Genomic DNA, 17,864 nt, shown 5'->3' with positions numbered 1-17,864 from the left:
TATCCTACTCTCTAATTAAGAGAATGACAGAAATATAAATGTGTAGGTAAAATGTTAATCAGGATTTAAATCATGGGGGGGGGGACAGGGGACAATTTGTAGAGGAAATTGCACTTGAGTTAGGCATTAAAGAAAAATTAGGGACTTCAGTATGTAGATGAAGCAAAGGCCATTTCAGGTATGGAGGATAACATGAGAAAAGTCAGTGAAGACTTGTTCATTTTGGATGCAACATAGAGTCCCTGGAAAGAAATAGTACAAGAATAAAAAGGTATGTTAGAGCTAAATCATGGGCAGATACCAGTTTATATTTGTTCAGTAGCAATGAAGGACCACTAAAGCTTTTTTATTAGTCACTATAACAGTGCACTGGAAACTCTGGCAGTTGGGTCAGGGTTTGACTAGAGAGGTGAATAGGCTAGAGACAAGAAAGACCAGTCAAGAACTATTATAGTGGTCTGGGTGAGGCAAGATGAGGGTTCAAATGAGAAGTTATAGTGGGAATTGAGGGGGTCTTTTGCAGAGTTGTTATTGGAGAATGAAGAAAGAGGAAAGATTACCAGTTTAGGTAACTGAGGGATTAATTATAGCAGTGACTTCAAGAGAAATGGAAAAGAGTCAGGTTTAGGGGAAAGGTGACTTCAACTTTGGACATACTAAGTTTGAACTAAAGTGGATCCATCAAATAGAGCCGGAAACTAAGAAGTTTGAAAGATAGGACTGGAGATCTAGCAAAGAGGCTACAAAAAGAGTTTGGAAGTCATCTGTATGGATATGATAATTGAAGTCATGGGAGTAGACAAAATTCCCAAAGGAGAGAATGTAGAAAGAGAACTCATGCTAGATCCAAAGGGGAATGAATACTAGTGGCATTCGGGGAAAATGAGGACACAGGAAATGAGAACATCAAAGGGGTAAGAACTTCGAAAAAGTAACTCAAAGTAGCAGCAGCAAGAGAGTAGAATGACAGAGGCAATTTATTGAAAAAAGTCAAGCTTCAGTTTCCTGATCTGTGAAATCAAGGTGCTAGGAATTTCCATTTCTTGATAGCCTATGATGAGAAAGTAGAAGCATTGGGTAGATGCTAGAAAGAACAATTTGAATGTGAGTTATATGAAAGGATTTTTGGTTAAAATCTTAAATTCTCAAAGATGATTAGGAGAGACTAGGGATGTATGAGATGTAGAGGGTATTAATTTTGAAAAGAGTTGAAAACAAATCTAGAGTAAGGGAGTTTTGGAGAGCAAACATCAGTTAAGGAGACAAAGGTCTAAGCTTAGGAGGGAACGGGATGAAGTTGGGCACTTGGGAGAGATTTTGAAAGAATCGCAAAGCAGTAAAAATGGAAAAAAGCCAAGTCCATAAACCACGATGTTGAAGAACACACCAATTCTCCTCTGGTATAGATCAGGTGACGCTAAAGAATTTTTCCCAACAAAGCGAGTTCCACCCTATTTTTCCGTTTTACTACTTTTGTGGGGGGACAAGCTGGGGGTGAGAGGTACCCCAAGATTTCAAGTCTCAATCTCCAAACCAGTTGCGAAACCTGGGTCCTCAGGACAAAGCCGCGATGAATCGGAGTCTGTAAAATCGTGGGCCCATCTTCTCGAGGGAAAGGAGGAGAAAAAGAACTTGTCTTTAGAGCTGTGCCCCGCACTGCCCGATAACCAAAATAGCAAGTAATTGGCATGGCCAGCCAGACTCGCTCAGGTTTGGCTGGAAAGTGAGCTCCCAAATGAAAATGGCGTTCTCTCCCGCCCCTACTCTGGTCTTCCCTCTCAAGAGAGAAGAAATGAAGGTGCCACAAAAGAGAGGAACGGCTGAAAAGCCTTAAGAGTTAGCCTGTTCCGGAAGCTGCAGAAGGAGACTAAACCCTGCAATCCCGAAGCAGGGAGGAAGCCTGGTGAAAGGGCGGGGCGCAGGGCATGGGGCTCAGGACGCAGGCGCAGGTCGGGTCTATCCTCGCCCTCGGTCACGTGGTCTGCGCTTTAGCCCTCCTCCCCGGGAAGACCTCGCTTCAGGATTCCGCTTTCCACACCTCTCCAACCCGGAGGCGGGCCGGCTTGTGACCCGCCTCCCCGCCAAAGAGAAGAGAGAGTTTTAGAGTCCGATCGTCTGATTGGCTCTCCAAGTAGTCAACAATAGCTTTGGGTGTTTCAGTTCTCCGCTATTGTTTCCCACCGTGCCTTGCTGCGGAACCGCTCAGAGGAGACCGTGAGCTGTTCAAGATGGCAGACGTACTGGATCTTCATGAGGCCGGAGGCGAAGATTTCGCCATGGACGAGGATGGGGACGGTGCGGGGCGAGAGGGCGAGGGGACGACCTGGGGGCCAGAGGGGCCGGCGCCGCCACGGAGGCCGGGCCTCGGAGAGGGAATCTGGCGGGAGGCGGAGGCAGACCCGGGGGACCGGACGGGGCAGGATCGGGCCTCCAGCCGGAGGGTGGGAGGCCCCGCGTCCTTTAGGGTCTGCCCTCCCTGATCCCACTCTCTCTTCCCTCCAGAGAGCATTCACAAACTGAAGGAGAAGGCCAAGAAACGCAAGGGCCGCGGCTTTGGCTCAGGTGAGGTCGGGGGAGAGGCGGCCTAGGATGGGTCGTCCTCGGGGATAAGCCGCCGTTGTTTTCTGAGACCTGTTGCCTGTGCTTGACAGAGGAAGGCTCCCGAGCCCGAATGCGAGAGGATTATGACAGCGTGGAGCAGGACGGAGATGAGCCCGGACCACAGCGCTGTGAGTGACAAGATCGAGAGGACATTGGTGGGATAGTCCTCCCTCTTAGGCTAACATTTCTCCCCAGAGCTCCTCCATGCCTAATCCTTGGGTGTCTTAAGAACCATCTATACAAGTTCTAACACTTTCCCCTCCTGTGCTCTTGACTCCTTAGCTGTGGAGGGTTGGATTCTTTTTGTGACTGGGGTTCATGAGGAGGCTACCGAAGAAGATATACATGACAAATTTGCAGAGTATGGGGAAATCAAGAATATTCACCTCAACCTGGACAGGCGAACAGGATACCTCAAAGTAAGTTGGAAGTTTGTGCTGTGATCCCTCTAAATTCAGGATCGGTGTGTGCAGTCCGATCTAGAAGGTTTACTATGTGTGGAGTGATAGAAAATTTGGATCACTGTAATAACTGAAAGTTAATTTAGTTTTACACAGAAAACACACATTGGAACAAATAACAGAAACACAGTATAATAAATGGTGGGTTCATGTTGCACATTCATTAAAGGAAAACTTACAGGTCTTGAAATATTTGTGTTATTTAGTTGAAGTTTAGGTTTGATAAGTAGGAACAAGGGAATTTATTGCCATGCTTTGTATGAATGGGGGGCTGTCTGATGCATTTTTTATCTTTTCTCCAGGGTTATACTCTAGTTGAATATGAAACATACAAGGAGGCTCAGGCTGCCATGGAGGGGCTCAATGGCCAGGATATGATGGGGCAGCCAATAAGTGTGGACTGGTGTTTTGTTCGGGGGCCACCCAAAGGCAAAAGGAGGTGAGGAGGAAAGAGCTAGGGGTTGTGAGTTGGATGAATGTAGATGTGAAGAGTAGAATATTATTTGGTTTATGATCTGGATGCCCTGACAAACTACCCTTTTACTTTCCTTTACCAGAGGTGGCCGAAGACGGAGCAGGAGTCCAGATCGGAGACGTCGCTGACTGATTCATTGCTCCGATTACACTCTCCAGTGGATCAGTTTGCCTACATCCAGCCTTGGAGGAAAGGGGCTGGGATGGGACTCTGATTTAATCTCCCGCCTCCATAAGTGTTCCTTTTGAGTTGTGAATAAACAGTTTAGTTTTCTTTTCTACATCTGAGAGAATCAAAAACAACAGGTAAAAAGCCAGAGAAGCCATCCAGGCTTTTTCTGAGTCTTTAAGTAGTGACAACCCATTCCACTTTCAACTAAGGGAGTAAAATGTATTATAATATTAAGGGAAGTATCAAGGGTGTTCTAAATATTGAATTGCTGAAGCCTAGGATGTTCTTATTCTTTCCCTTATTAGAGGTAGAAGAAAAATCTTCACCAGGTGACTCACGTGCCATCCATATTTTGTCCGTTTGGCTTGGGTAGGTAATGAGGAGTGGGAGTGGCTACAGGGACAAGGTAGGGATTCTGAAAAAAAATAGTTATTCTTTATTACTTTGTATTTGGAAGCCTGGGGCTATAGTTAACAAATGGATCTCAGCAAGAGTTATAGAGTTGTCTCCTCCATTTCTCCTGCCTTCCCATTACCCTCTGTGTTCACTTCCAGCTGGCTAGGTGGCTGAACCACTTGTTGAGGGACTCTCCAAGAGTCCATTTGCCCCCTGGAAGAATCTGAACCAAGTCCCTGGTGCCCTTTTTTACAGCCAAGAGTAAAGGCCCCATAGAGTAAGGGGTCCAGGGGAGCATTGAGGAGACCAAAGAGGAACAGAATGTGGCTGAGACTGGGAGGGACATTGCTTAGCATGCTGGGAGAGAACCAGTACCATAGGCCCAGCAGGTAGTAGGGTGTCCAACAGATAACGAAGGTCAGCAGAACAAGTAGGGCTAGTCGAAGGGCCCGAAGCCGCACACGGGGGCGATTGTCAAAGGAACGACGAAGAGCGAACTGACCAGCAGTGGCTGGGGAGTCAGAGATGAATAATTGTCAATTCTTCCCTTTCTAGGCACTAGGTAGGCATAAGACAAGCTGATGGAAAGAGGGAAATGGATAGATGTATATTGCAGTTCTTTTTCAAGCTTATAGATGACTATATTATCCTTGTACACATGCACAAACATACACCTCACTGAGGGTATGAATTGCCCTTCCAGATGGGATTTAGGGAGGAGGCATGCTGGGTGAAGGACTGCAGGCCAGAGTATGGGGTACTGCCTTAGAATAAAAAGTTAACCAGCCTGACTCCATTCCAACCATTACCCATAGCCAAGGGAGAAGGTGGTAGGTAATGCAACCACCTGCTGAAACAACCGTGCGGAGCAGGGGTTTTTCAAGGATGGCCAGATAAAATTTGGATTCTTACTGATTTCCCCCATATCAATGGGCTGGAGTTAAGGAGTGCTCTTGTGATTGGCATCTCACTGCAGGCTAAAGACTAGGAGATTGGGACTGAAGCCATGGATTGGGCAATGAGAATCAGGATCTAGGAATTGGAGTCTCACCATGCTCCCCCTTCCCTGTTCGGTGTCTGGACACACTGAATACAATTCGGCCATAGCAGATTGCCATGGCTGTCAGAGGTATCAGGAAGAGCCCACAGAAGGTGAAGAGGTTATAGGCGATTTCTTGCCATCGGGCCTTGAAGCTTCCTTTGGTGACACACTGAATGAAGGGGACTGGGCCAGCACGGCGGACAGTATGAAACAGGAACAGCTGGAGTGGGGTGGAGTATAAAACAAAGACTTCCACCTTCTTATGGCATAATATTCCCCACCACTACCCCCCATCCCTCTGCTGTCTTACCCCTACAACATAAGGATGTTAATAGGGCAATATTGTGTTTTGCATAATACATGTCTAACCCAGATCAAATTGCTTATTTCTGGGAAGGGAAGGAGGGAGACAATTTGGATCATATAATTTCAGAAAACTTATGTAGACAATTATTACATGTAATTGGTAAAATAAAATATCTATCAAAAGGTATTGGTTAGGGCAATAGTATATCTGTGATGCCAACCAAAAAATTATAGATGGAAGCATAAACATCCATTTAAAGGCTTTCATGTATCTACAAATTTAGCTGAATTGTTTTAACATGACCACACGAGGAGAGGTTTTTTTTCTAAGTTATTTGATAAGCCAACAACCCATGGTGCTACTATTTTTGCTATGTGTGGACAATTTGAATTGTTTGAAAAATATAGTATGATGGATGCTGTCAGAAACCCACTAAGCAGTCTATTCTACAAGATGTCTTGAGGAAGAGCTTGTGTATCATAACTAGTGAAAGTATTAATAAAAATCAACATTTTCTTTAATGCTGTGTTGGTCTATTTGAATGCTTATTGGTTTTGTTTGGAGACTATGGCAGGCTGTTGACTTTCATTTCAGCAATGGAGGCTAAAAGACCCTGACATTTAAATGAAGTGACTTAGAGGCCATTTCAGCAGAAAGGGAGAAATCTCACAAGAAAGGTAATGAGCCAATGTCGACTACAATGTTAACAGTTGCTTAGAACTTGGCTCCACCCTGAGTTTATTCTGGATAGGAAAGTGGCAAGTACTAATGAGATGATAACTGGATTAGAAATCAGAACAGGAGTTCCCTGCTCCATTTCTACAAGTTAGTATTCAGGTATAATCAAATACTAACCAAATCCAGCCTCAGACATTTAATTGACTGTATGATTCAGGTTAAATCACAACCTCTGCCTTAGCTTCCTTCACTGTAAAATAGGGATAACAGCATCTACCTTAAAGGGCTGATGCGGGAAGTCTAAATGAGAATTGTAAAGTGCTTAGCACAGTGTTTGGCCCATAGTGTGAATCTTAAAAACTACTCAGACTGTACCTTAGAAGATTTGGTTTAGCTATTCCCTTATTGTAACAATGGAGATACTTGATCAGGAATGTCTTGGGAACTTTACATTTACTTCACCCATACTTAGATATACTTTAGGGAAGATAAAAGTTGTAAACCGCCTATTTGAACAATGAAAGTACTTAACTCATACCTTATAGTGAAGCTAGAACCTTAAGATAGGTCTATTTTTAGATCTAATGCAAAAAGGTGTTAAGTACCTGTAAAGGTTAAGTTGATCACAAAAAGGTCAAGTAACTTACAAAAGGCAAGCTTAATAAAGAGGTGTGAAGTACCTCAGAAGATATAGTCTAACCAGAGAAGGTGAGAACTAAGAATGGGCAGTACTGGAAAAAAGCATTTACTGTGATTGGTAGACGTGAAAATTTAGGGGAGGTGACACAAGAGAAAATTCTCTTTTAAAAGAGGTGAAGGAACAGTTCAGAGGTCAGTTGAATTGAGTTAGATTCTGAACTCGGTTTAGGAGATTCAATGGAGGACTGGAGCTTGCTTGGAGATGGTCTTGTGAGTGATGATTGACTCTCCCTAGCAGTTTAAATGAATTCTCTCTCTCTCTCTCTCTCTCTCTCTCTCTCTCTCTCTCTCTCTCTCTCTCCTTACCTTAATTCTTTATCTCTTTATTAATTAAAATCTCCATAAATCCCCAGCTGACTTGGGTATTTTCATATTTGGGAATTTCCCATGGCGACCACTTATTTAGATTTTAAGTCAAAACACTAAAAATTATCCCTTACAGTAGTCTATACAAATGCTTCTTTCTCTTTCCCTTCCTTATAGGATAGGTCAAAACCTGTTAGTATGTTGAATGTAAAATAACTATACTACCTAGCTAGCTCATTGGGTTTTGTTTTTAATTAAACCCTTTACTTTTTTGTTTCAAATCAATACTACCTGGCAATTCCAAGGCAGAAGAGCAATAAGGGCTAGGCAATTGGGATTAAATGACTTGCCCAAAGTCACATAGCTAGGAAGAATCTGAGGCCACATTTAAACTCAGGACCTTCCATCGCCAGGCCTCCCTCTATCCACTGAGCCACCTAGCTGCCTCAAGCATTCTTAGGAAAATAAACCCATATGTGATATTTCTTATTGCCACCAAATCACTTCCCTTCAAACAACTCTGTGAGGTAAGTTGCACAAGTTAATAACAGTTGACTTGTTCATAGTCTCAATGGTGGAGATAAGAAGAAAACTAAAGGCTCACTCAAAAGACCATTAAAAGGTCATCATGGGAAACTTAGGCTTTTTATAGGACAGTCCTAAGGATCATTTTATATAATCAATGCCCATCCACCAAAGAAAAACCTTTGTAAGTAAAACATAAATAAAAGAGATTCTTTTTCTCAAGTATTCACTGTTTTCTTATCCTACCTTCTAATGTTTAGAAATAACTTCCCTCTCTCCCTCCCCAGAATTAACCTTGAAAAAAAGGACAGACTGCTGAGGAAGAAGGCAATGGAACCAAGAAAAGACCCAGGGATTTAACCCTTCTATAAACTGAAAATGAAAGTCCAGAGGCTTTACAAATTCTGTTTGCTCCTCCCTAGCTTCTGGTGGCATATAGAAAAGTCAGTATTTGGTGCAAATCTGAAGGGATCCAAATAAATGCCAGGAACCTAACCCTTCTCCACATTCAGAAAGTAGATCAAGGCTCCAAGTAATCCATAGCACTTGAGTTTACCCACAATTATCCCTGTCTTCTTATCCTTTTCCATGGAAAATAAAACAGATTCATATAATCCTATAGCAGGAAGACTTTAGAGACTGTCTAGCCCAAAGCTTTATTTTATAGAGGAAGCAATTCAGGTCCAGAAGTAAGTGACTTATCCAAAGCCACATAGCAGGTTAGAAGTAGAAATCTTTCAATACATGCTGAAGCTTCCCCTTCTAAGTTCTCAAGCACCTGGAAACTTAAATGTAAGCAAACAATCTAATTAGTGTTTAATAACTAAAGAAATTTATACATATATTAAATTCTAAAACACCAACACATTTTCAAAATGTAAAATTTTATTAAGAAAAATCTCACCATCTATTAAAACACAGTTCTAAGGGGCAGCACAGTGGATAAAATGCCCAGCCTAAAGTTAATAGGACCTGGGTTCAAATTTTACCTCAGACACTTCCTACCTGGGCAAGTCACTTCCCTCCCCTTGCTGCTCTTCTGTCTTAGAATTAATACTGAGCTAGAAGTTAAGGGTTTAAAAAAATCTATCAGAATGGAACTGGCAAAACATCCCCTTTTGCAAAATATCTCTCCCACTTCCATCCTCAAAATTACCATTATTAGTTTGTTGCTATTGATGTACTGTATATATTTAATTTTGGCTTTATGTAAAAGAAGAAAGACACTAGGGTACCTCCTCCCTCTTTCTGCAATTGCAAGAGGTTTCTCTATGATTAAGGGACCAGTTCTTAGAATGTTCACTACTCATTGGGCAAAATACTTATGTTGACCTAAAACCATGATTAGAGTTGTATTTCGTATCTCCACATCTTCTGTAGCTCCAAGAGGAACCACCTCGTTTTTGTATTGTGCAAATTAGTGACTTTTAATGATTTTTATAAACCTTTTTTTTTTTGCAGAAAAACACAGTTATGAGACTCAAATGAGATCGTGTCTAGTGTTTCCTAACCTTAAAGTGCTGACTTTGTAAACCGAGTTGTTTTTTCCTTAGTCTCCTTCCAAAAGGAAGAATCCTAATATTTTTCTAGTCTATTCTAAAATAGAAGCTGTTCTATCCTAGAGTTCAAGGATTTTGTTTGTTTTGGTAAAAAGGCACTTTTGTTTCCGTGGATCTTTTATAATCTTTTAAAGCTCCCAGATGAGTTAAGATTTGATCATCAGAACCGCCAGAAGCATTCAGATTCAGTTATGCACCACAAATTTACATAGCACGATTTCAACTTAACTTCACTTGCCTTTCTCATTTCCTGCTATTTACTGTGCAGTTGGAGGAAAACTGAGAAAAAAGCTGAAGTTTAGGGGGCCTACCGGAAAGTGAGAGAAAAATGAAAAAAGGGACCGAGCACATAAACCTTCTCGGAGTGGGTAGGGCGACTCAGTGTTTCAATTTTACGGAAATTTTAAGAAAATGAACGTTGAAGGGCAAAGCGGTGTTAAAGAAGTTATCTTTCCCTGAGTTCCCAAGGTAGGTTAATACCTTGATTCCTCTAACTCACAATCCTTTGGTCACTCACCTGGGGCAGGGCAAGCAGAAAACTAAGCCCCCAGGCCGTTCCCAGCAGCTTTCGCCCACCCCCTCGGGGTCCAAGAGGATGAAGCACTGCAGCCTGGCGGTCAAGCCCAATGACCACAGGCAAAAAAGCAGCCGCGTACATGGCCAGCAGTTTCAGGAACATGAGTGTCCGGCAAGCAACATCTCCAGCGAGCCACTGGACGGTGGTATTCCATGCAGCATCCAGCGGCATGACCACAAAAGTGACCAGTAAGTCTGCAGCGGCCAAGTGGCCGAAAAGTCGGCGGACAGGAGAGGGGCGGAGTCGACTAGATCTCGGTCGTGTCACTGACCACAGCACAGCCAGATTCCCTACAGCCGACGACAGGAACAGAGCAGCGGTCACTCCGACTCGGATCTTAGCTGCGGTTGAGAAGGTGGGAAGTGCTGACTCCTCCACCTGGACTCCCGCCCCGGCCCAGGCTTCCTCTCCCACCGAAGAGCCCCACACAGTGTCATTGCTCGTGGTCATAGCTGCAGGGGGGAAGCGGCCGGCTCGGGCAGCCAAGCCCTTCCCCCTCCAGGCCAGGGGCTGGCGCCGGTCATCGTGGTCCCCTACTGAATGCGTCGCCAGGTTCAGGGACTCTCCCCATCTTTGCCCTGAGGGCCGCCGTGGGGCCAGTGCTGCCCTGTTGTCCAGAGTTCAGAGTCCCATCCACGCACCCAAGCCCTCAGGGAGCTCCCTAGGCCCTCCTGCTCCGTGACCAGGCCGGGCTGGCCGAGGGGATCTCATATACCCCGTTCCTGCACACAGCGATGCTATGCCCGCTCAGATGCTGGAGGTCACTGCGGCGGCTGCTGCTTAGAGGCACTCCCGCCTCCCTCTGGCCCCGCCCTCTCTTCCAAGGCCCTGCCCCTTATGGGCTCCGCCCCATTCCAGGCTGCGGTCCCACCCGTACCCCTTCCCTGGACAAATATTTTAAACGCGGGCGCGGACGCTGCCACTGGGCCCAAAGACCGCTCTGGGAGTAGCTGTCATCCCCGGGGAGAGGGGAAGCTGAGGCGCTGGCGGAGATGGGGGGCCCCAGTGGGCCCCCGCCCGGCCTTGGCTCTGAGAGGCGGGGCTTCTGCGCGCTTCGCTTCGCTCCCCAGTTTGTCCCTCGCGCGGTGCCGTCGGGTTCTGCGGAGGTGGGCGTGGGAAGGGGAAAGGATACGGGGCCCAACGGGGCAGGACGGGGCCGCAGAGCCGCTTAGTGGACTTCGGTGCAGCCGGCATGGACTCCTGGGTCCGCTTCAGCGCCCAGAGCCAGGCCCGGGAGCGCCTGTGCAGGTGCGGCCGGGATCGGGGGCGCGAGCAAGTACAGACACCTTAGCGGGTAGCTCGGGCTACGGGGGTCATAAAGGGTCAGTCCTGGGTACGGAGGCCGGGAGAGACCGACCCCTCACGGAGCCAGAGCGCGGGCACTGGCGCGGGGTCGGTCGTGAGGGAATGATTCTTTTCCGCCCGCAGGACAGATGGGGAAACTGAGGCATGGGCGGGGGGCCGGGTGGGGAGGGCTGGACATCCCGACGACCAGGCTCTCCTCCTAGAGGATCTCGGACCCTGCTTGCTGTGGTGGGAGCGTGGTGTAGACGGTCTCGGAACCGTCGGGTCTCCACCGCTCCAACTGCTCGCTCCAGGGCCTTAGGGGGCTCGTGCCCACGTGACCTAGGCGGAGTTGGGGGGCGGGGAATTCGAAAGAAGCCTGCTTGGCTCAGCCGCTGCACGGGGGTGGAGTCGGCGGACTCTGCCCCGGGGCGCGGGCCATAGGGGAGGTGTCCCATTCGTTCCCAGATCCCCATAAACCTGGGAGCCCCCTAGATTCTCTGAGAAGCCTTGGGTTCCTTGCTGCTGTTACCTCGGCCCCTGGCCTAAGCACACCCCCATCTCACCACTCTACTTGGACACAGAAGGACCACCTTCCACTCCCTCTTTTTTTAACCCTTACACCTTCTATCTTAGATTCCATACAGGCTAGGCAATGGAAATTAAGTGACTTTCCCAGGGTCACACAGCTAGGAAGTGTCTGAGAAATTTGAACCCAAGACCTTCCATCTCTAGGCCTGGCTCTCTCCACTGAGCCACTTAGCTGCCTCCCAGGGTGTGCAAATCTTAAAGGTGTCAGTTGGTGAGGGAAGTGTTTCAGTCTGACTTCCCATACCACCCTCTCCCTACCTCCACTCCTCTCTCCTCCTTCCTATAGGGCTGCCCAATATGCCTGCTCCCTTCTTGGTCATGCACTGCAGAAACATGGGGCAAGTCCAGAACTTCAGAAGCAAATCCGACAGTTGGAGGGTCATCTGAGCCTTGGACGAAAACGTAAGTGGTTCTTTAGGCCTTCTCTGAATAGAAGGGGGTCAAGTATTCAGTAATTTCTTCTGACTTCCTTTCTTGGCCCTTCCCTTCAGCTCTTTTCCCTCACTCTGGTTTTACCAAAAATCTCTTTAAAATGTTTTGTTAATGCTCTTTTCTTTTTTAAATATTTCTCATTTCTCAGTGGCTTTTTTGCTACCCCCTTGATCTTTCTTCTTAAATATAGTTAAGCAAAGCAAATTAATACATTATATCTGATATGCACCATTATTCCAAACCTGTAAGTACCATCTTTCTCAGGAAAAGAGAATAGGCATATCTCATGACAATCAAGATTGGTTACTGCATTGATTAGAATTTTCTTTCTATTAACCCTAAGTTTCTATGGAAATAACTCTAAGACAAAAGAGGAAGGGCTAATCCAATGGGATTAAGTGACTTCTTCAGGATTATACAGCCAGGAAGTGTCTAAAATCAGATTTTAACCCATGTCCTCCCCACTCCAAGCCTAGCATTCTATGTATTGTGCTACCTAGCAGCCCCTATCAATTACAAAAGTTTTGAGGTTATTAGTTGTTGTTTATATTTATAGTATCATGATCATTGCTTCAATTGTTTACCTGACTCTGTTTACCTCACTGTGCCCCAGTTCATAGGAATCTTACCAAGTTTTTTTGAATTCTTCATATTTGATGTTTCTTATAATATAGTAATATTTCATTACATTCATATGCCATGATTTTTTCAGATATTCCCCCAACAATAGGGACCCATATCCTTCCATTTTTTTGCTACCACAAAAAAAGTGCTGCTATGAATATTTTTGTATATGTGGAAGCTTTCCCTCTATCTTTGACTTTTTGGGGATGTATGCCTAGTTGTGGTATCACAGGATTAAAGGGTATATATAATTTAGTGATTTACCTACTCTAATACTAAATGGTTTTCTAACATGGTTGGACTAGTTCAGAGCTCTACCAATGATACATTTGTATGCCTATCTTTCTACAAACAAATGAAACATTTATCATTTTTGTCTTTTGTCATCTTTGCTAGTCTGAAGATTGTGAGGTAATCCTGTTTTGTTTTGCTTTTCTAAACCCTTCACCTTCTATCTTAGAATTGAGACTTTGTATCAGTTCCAAGGCAGAAGAGCAACAATAGCTAGGCATTTGGGGTTAGGTGATTTGCCTAGGGTTATACAGGAAATGGCTAAGGTAAAATTTGAATCCAGGACCTCCCCATCTCAGGCCTGGCTTTCTATCTTCACCACACAGTCCCCCCCTCCTATCCCTCCCTCCTGAGAGAATTAGCCCGTTCTCTTCCTAGGGATTTGGAACACTCATATTCTTGTTGATAACTTGAATTTATTTTGATAATTGCTTCATCATATCTTTTGACCATTTATAAATGGTTCTTGTTCTTATATATTATATCAATTCCCTCTTTATTTTGTGTATGTTACATTTATCAAAGATCTTTGCTGCAAAGATTTTTTTTATTCTGGTAAACAACTTCTCTTCTAATTCTAATAATATTGTTTATGCAAAAGCTTTTCAGTTTTATGTAATTGAAATGACCTATTTTATCTTTTATGATCACCATTCAATTCCCCTTGTATGATTAAGAATGATTTTCCGGCCATAGCTTTTCTCCCTCATTCTTGTTTCCCAGTTGAAGTGGCAAGAAGACATAATACAGATAGGGAACTAGAAGGAGAGAGAAGTTGATTAAAATTGTGAACCAAAGAGAATGGAAAAAATGTCATTAGCGTTTGAAGTTTTCAAAGATTAAAAAACTTTAACTTGACTCTCCTCAATCTCTCTGCTTGCTTCTTACTTTTGTCCTGTTGCTTTCTCTTGGGCCTATTGTGTTCTCATGTTATGGGAGAAACATACCCAAATTTGTAGCATTGTCTTGCCCCAAGAATGCAAGACTCAAACTCAGTGCAAATCAGCATTAAGAATTTTATTTGAAGAAGAGATTTGAGGTGACATAATAGCCTAATAGCATGTGGAATAGCCTTGGGGCTAATGGATTAGCTTGGAGGCTAATAGAGTAGCTTAATGGGTGATGGAGTGGCAGCCCCACAGTTTATAGTAGCCCCATAGTCATGGACTGATGGATTAACCTCTGAGTTTGTAGAGTTGCAGCTCTGGAGCTGATGGAATAGCAGCTCTCAGGGGTGCTGGAGTAGCTCAATAGATAATGAAATAGCAGCTCCAAGTGTGGAGTAGTAGCTGTGCTCCTCTGTGGATCAGGGTTGACATTTATTAGAGTCCGGGGACTTGTCATCTCCCATTCCAGAATAATCTTCACCTTCCCCAAAAACTCTGGAAAATGGGTATGGTCGAATTCAGGTGGAGGTATGTTTTTGGCTTTGATATGTATATTGTAAGGAATAAGGAATATGCACAGGATTGGGAGATCCTTCTGGACTGCCAGAGCCCTTGGTAGGCAAGTCTCATATTCCCCTCATTGTCCACCTTGTCATCCTTTGTCAGTGTGAGAGAGGCTTTGCTAACCTTCCTGGTAATGTTAAAGTTCAGAACTAAAGTAAATATAGAACAACATGAGGAATTAATAAAATGGAGCAGCACAAAGCTGATGCCTAGTTTAGAACATTACAGATCTAGTACATGTGGTTGATGCTGTAATTTATGCATGACTAATGCTGAAACTACAGATTTTTCAGTTGATGCTTTAACTAGGACTACCTGGTGAGAAATACAAGATTTCAGAGCATAAGAGTCTTGCACCTGTTACTGCCCCTCACTCCAGCCTCTATCACTTAGGCTTGTTTTGTCTGCCCTTGGCTGTCTTGTTCAGCTCTCTGACTTGCTGCATTTGCCTCTCCCGTCTCACCTGTCCCCTTGCCCTTTTCCCATGCAGTTCTTCGCCTGGGTAATTCAGCAGATGCCCTCGAGTCTGCCAAACGGGCTGTGCATCTGTCAGATGTCGTCCTTCGGTTCTGCATCACTGTCAGCCATCTCAATCGAGCCTTGTACTTCGCCTGTGACAACGTCTTGTGGGCTGGAAAGGCTGGGCTGGCTCCCTTTGTGGACCAGGAGAAATGGGCCCAGCGTTCGTTCAGGTTAGAGACCCCTCTGCTCTTGTACTTCGTTTCACCTTGGGGACCTTCTCTCTAAGACCTGGGGAATGAGCCTTCAGTGACAGCTGGCCACCCCAAAGCAGCACACCTTAGCCTGTTGACTCTCGATTTCACCTGATTCTGATCTTCCAGTGTGTACTAAATGGGATCAAGCAGATGTTTAGTGGATAGAACACTAGGTTCTCAGTTGGGAGACTTGGATTCAAATCCTTTTCTGACTCACCGATTAGGCAACTGTGTGTAAGTCATGTACTCACTTTGAACCACGGCTTCCCCGATTTGTAAAAACTGGGACAATAATACAGTTGTCTGCCTTCAAGGATCTTTTATGAGGTCAGAATAAGATAATGTATATAAAGACATTTTTAGTCTTTAAGGCATACAAATGTCTAATATTATTATTAAAAGATGCCAAGATTTTATGGAATAGAAGACATTAGGAATTGTAACAGTGAGCTGACCTTTGAGTCAGGAAGACCTGGATAAAGTGTTGCCTCTGACACATTGACTGTGTGGCTCTGGGTTCTGACCTATTACCACTCAGTGCCCAGGCAGCTCTATCAGGCGAATAGATGCAGAGAAGGTGCAGATCTGCATTGGTCTTCACTGGAAGCTTTCTGAACTGATGAACTGTCAGGTCTAAGAAAAAACTTTGGGCAGCCTAATCTGGCTACAATACCCTCCTTCCCTTTCCTTTCATTCTTTATCATCCCTATTCCCTAGTCTGTAGTCGCTATAGTTTCCATATATCTGCCTTTTACCTTATTCCTCCTGCCATCTCAAACTTCCTTCTTAGTCATTTGCCAGTGTAGACATAACTGTGCATGTGGGTGGTGCTCTCTGGAATAACAATTAGCAGATTTTTTCAGTGTCTGCCATAATTAGAGCATTATGCCTGGTGCTGTTGAGTAAATACAAAAAAGATGAAAGATTGAAATTCAGTTATAGAAACATCTGTCACACACCTGCTGTGTGCTTGGAGGATTCAAGGAAAGGGACTTTTCCCTCAGGAAGCTTACATTAGGTCGTACCTTAGAATCTCCTGTAGCTATGGAGACTAAACATATACCAGAAACAAGTGAGGCTCATTTTTGTAGGGGGAAAAACAGTGCCTATTAATGCTATGTAAACTGGATATCAAAGTTCTAGGTAGACCAGGGAGCCCAGTTAGGTGAGGTTAGTACTGGAATGTTTCCTAAGTTTTGAGCAAAGTTTCAAAGGTATCGAATGCTTATTGGTAATGAAAAAGTAGGAAGACATTTCAGAATGGGGAAAAGGCATGTGACTGGGGTGATCTGATGTGATTTTCTTAGCACATTAAGCCAGAAGAGAATGTCTAATCATGTGAGGATGAGCTCAGATTTCCCTTCATCATACTGATCTTTCTACTCTGTACCTCTGTCCCAGGTACTACTTATTTTCCCTCATCATGAATTTGAGCCGTGATGCCTATGAGATCCGACTACTGATGGAGCAGGAGTCTTCAACTTGTGGCCGTCGGCTGAAGGGCTCAGCAGGAGGGACCCTGGGAGGTGGTGAAGCTGGGGTTGCAATGGGGGGCAGTGCCCCAGGTGGGAGTCTACCCTATCTGGCCCTGCAGCTTCGACTTCAGGTTCTTCTTCTCGCCCGGGTTCTACGAGGCCATCCTCCCCTCCTGCTAGATGTGGTCAGAAATACTTGTGACCTCTTCATCCCTCTGGACAAGCTAGGCCTGTGGCGTTGTGGCCCTGGAGTTGTAGGGCTCTGTGGTCTGGTGTCCTCCATCCTATCTATCCTCACCTTGCTCTGTCCTTGGCTTCGACTCAAGCCCTGACACTAAATTGTAGGGTGGAGGAGAGTCTGAGCTGAAAATGGAGAGAGGTGGCAGGTTCTTTCTCTTGTTCCATTGTCACCCTGACTTTCCTTCTAGTTAAAAGAATTACAGATGAAGAATGACTAGGGGATAAGGGGTGGTTCAATGGGATAATTCTCTCCCTCTCTTATTGCACTGATTCTTTATGTCTCTTGAGTCTCTTCTTGCTATTTTTAAATTAAATTTTATTTTTTTCAATCAATAAAAATCCTCCTTCTCTCTCTTCCACTTCCCCAATGAGAAAGAAAAAAGCCCTATTGCAAACATGTATAGTTATCATCTTACTTTTTAAAAAAATTTCTCTCTCAGATTTGTTTCTGAGACTTTAAATTCTTCCTCATCCTTCATCCCAGTTATTTCATTACTAGGTACCTTTCCCTTGAGGAAAGAAGAGAGACTCAGGATTTTGATCCATAATGCCTTAGCTATTCCTCTTTTGGTACAGAGGACGATGGGCTGGATGGAGAATGGCCCAGTTGTCTCCCCTCAGCTTTTTGTCCATTGGTGCCATGTTTTTCTTCCTCTTCTGTCCTCACTCCTGTATTCTTGGTCATGGCTTTTGTTTCTCAGGCCCTTTTACCTTCCTCCCAGTCCCACTCCCTACCTATGATGCTGTCTGGGTTCAGCATCCTACTGTAAATACTGTACAATGACCTGTAAATAGCTCTGGCCAAAGCCACTGCCCTCTGGCCAACTCAAAGGGCAGCAGATTAAAGATGAGTCTTGCTCGTTGGCCTTTGGTTTGGTCATTTGGGGGCCTCTGCTCTAGCTCTGTGGTGTTGGCCATCATCATCAAGTACTGATTGCACTGCTCAGGGGGCCGGCCTCAATG

The 17,864-nt window shown here is 44.7% G+C and overlaps 3 protein-coding genes across 3 annotated transcripts; 2 read left to right on the top strand and 1 right to left on the bottom strand.

Moving 5' to 3' along the window:
* The first annotated feature begins 2,136 nt into the window (after positions 1 to 2,136).
* On the top strand, positions 2,137 to 5,974 carry RBM8A (RNA binding motif protein 8A). The gene is made up of 6 exons (XM_001363824.4): positions 2,137 to 2,295; positions 2,503 to 2,562; positions 2,652 to 2,729; positions 2,884 to 3,020; positions 3,365 to 3,501; positions 3,620 to 5,974. Exons 1-6 carry the CDS (start codon positions 2,229 to 2,231, stop codon positions 3,663 to 3,665), a joined length of 525 nt encoding a protein of 174 aa, XP_001363861.1. The 5' UTR covers positions 2,137 to 2,228; the 3' UTR covers positions 3,666 to 5,974.
* Positions 3,197 to 10,650, bottom strand: LOC100014969 (gonadotropin-releasing hormone II receptor-like). The gene is made up of 2 exons (XM_007485347.2): positions 9,738 to 10,650; positions 3,197 to 8,446 (listed from the first exon to the last, which is right to left on the bottom strand). The coding sequence occupies exons 1-2, from the start codon at positions 10,245 to 10,247 to the stop codon at positions 8,432 to 8,434; spliced, it is 525 nt and encodes a 174-aa protein (XP_007485409.1). The 5' UTR covers positions 10,248 to 10,650; the 3' UTR covers positions 3,197 to 8,431.
* Positions 10,633 to 17,765, top strand: PEX11B (peroxisomal biogenesis factor 11 beta). Its single transcript, XM_001363737.5, has 4 exons — positions 10,633 to 11,045; positions 11,959 to 12,074; positions 14,961 to 15,162; positions 16,588 to 17,765. The coding sequence occupies exons 1-4, from the start codon at positions 10,990 to 10,992 to the stop codon at positions 16,991 to 16,993; spliced, it is 780 nt and encodes a 259-aa protein (XP_001363774.1). The 5' UTR covers positions 10,633 to 10,989; the 3' UTR covers positions 16,994 to 17,765.
* Positions 17,766 to 17,864: the final 99 nt, after the last annotated feature.

This window comes from Monodelphis domestica, chromosome 2 (assembly GCF_027887165.1).
Source record: "Monodelphis domestica isolate mMonDom1 chromosome 2, mMonDom1.pri, whole genome shotgun sequence".
NCBI lineage: Eukaryota > Metazoa > Chordata > Mammalia > Didelphimorphia > Didelphidae > Monodelphis > Monodelphis domestica.
Note: the sequence above shows the minus strand (reverse complement) of the source record. Positions and strands in the feature narration are given on the sequence as shown.

Excerpts from the sequence above, each read along its gene's own strand:
- RBM8A (XM_001363824.4), top strand. The coding sequence starts at position 2,229 with ATGGCAGACGTACTGGATCTTCATGAGGCCGGAGGCGAAGATTTCGCC. Across the intron at positions 2,563-2,651 it reads GGGCCGCGGCTTTGGCTCAG|AGGAAGGCTCCCGAGCCCGA; the intron begins GTGAGGTCGGGG and ends TGTGCTTGACAG. Across the intron at positions 2,730-2,883 it reads TGAGCCCGGACCACAGCGCT|CTGTGGAGGGTTGGATTCTT; the intron begins GTGAGTGACAAG and ends TTGACTCCTTAG.
- LOC100014969 (XM_007485347.2), bottom strand. The coding sequence starts at position 10,247 with ATGACCACGAGCAATGACACTGTGTGGGGCTCTTCGGTGGGAGAGGAA.
- PEX11B (XM_001363737.5), top strand. The coding sequence starts at position 10,990 with ATGGACTCCTGGGTCCGCTTCAGCGCCCAGAGCCAGGCCCGGGAGCGC. Across the intron at positions 11,046-11,958 it reads GCCCGGGAGCGCCTGTGCAG|GGCTGCCCAATATGCCTGCT; the intron begins GTGCGGCCGGGA and ends TCCTTCCTATAG. Across the intron at positions 15,163-16,587 it reads TGGGCCCAGCGTTCGTTCAG|GTACTACTTATTTTCCCTCA; the intron begins GTTAGAGACCCC and ends CCTCTGTCCCAG.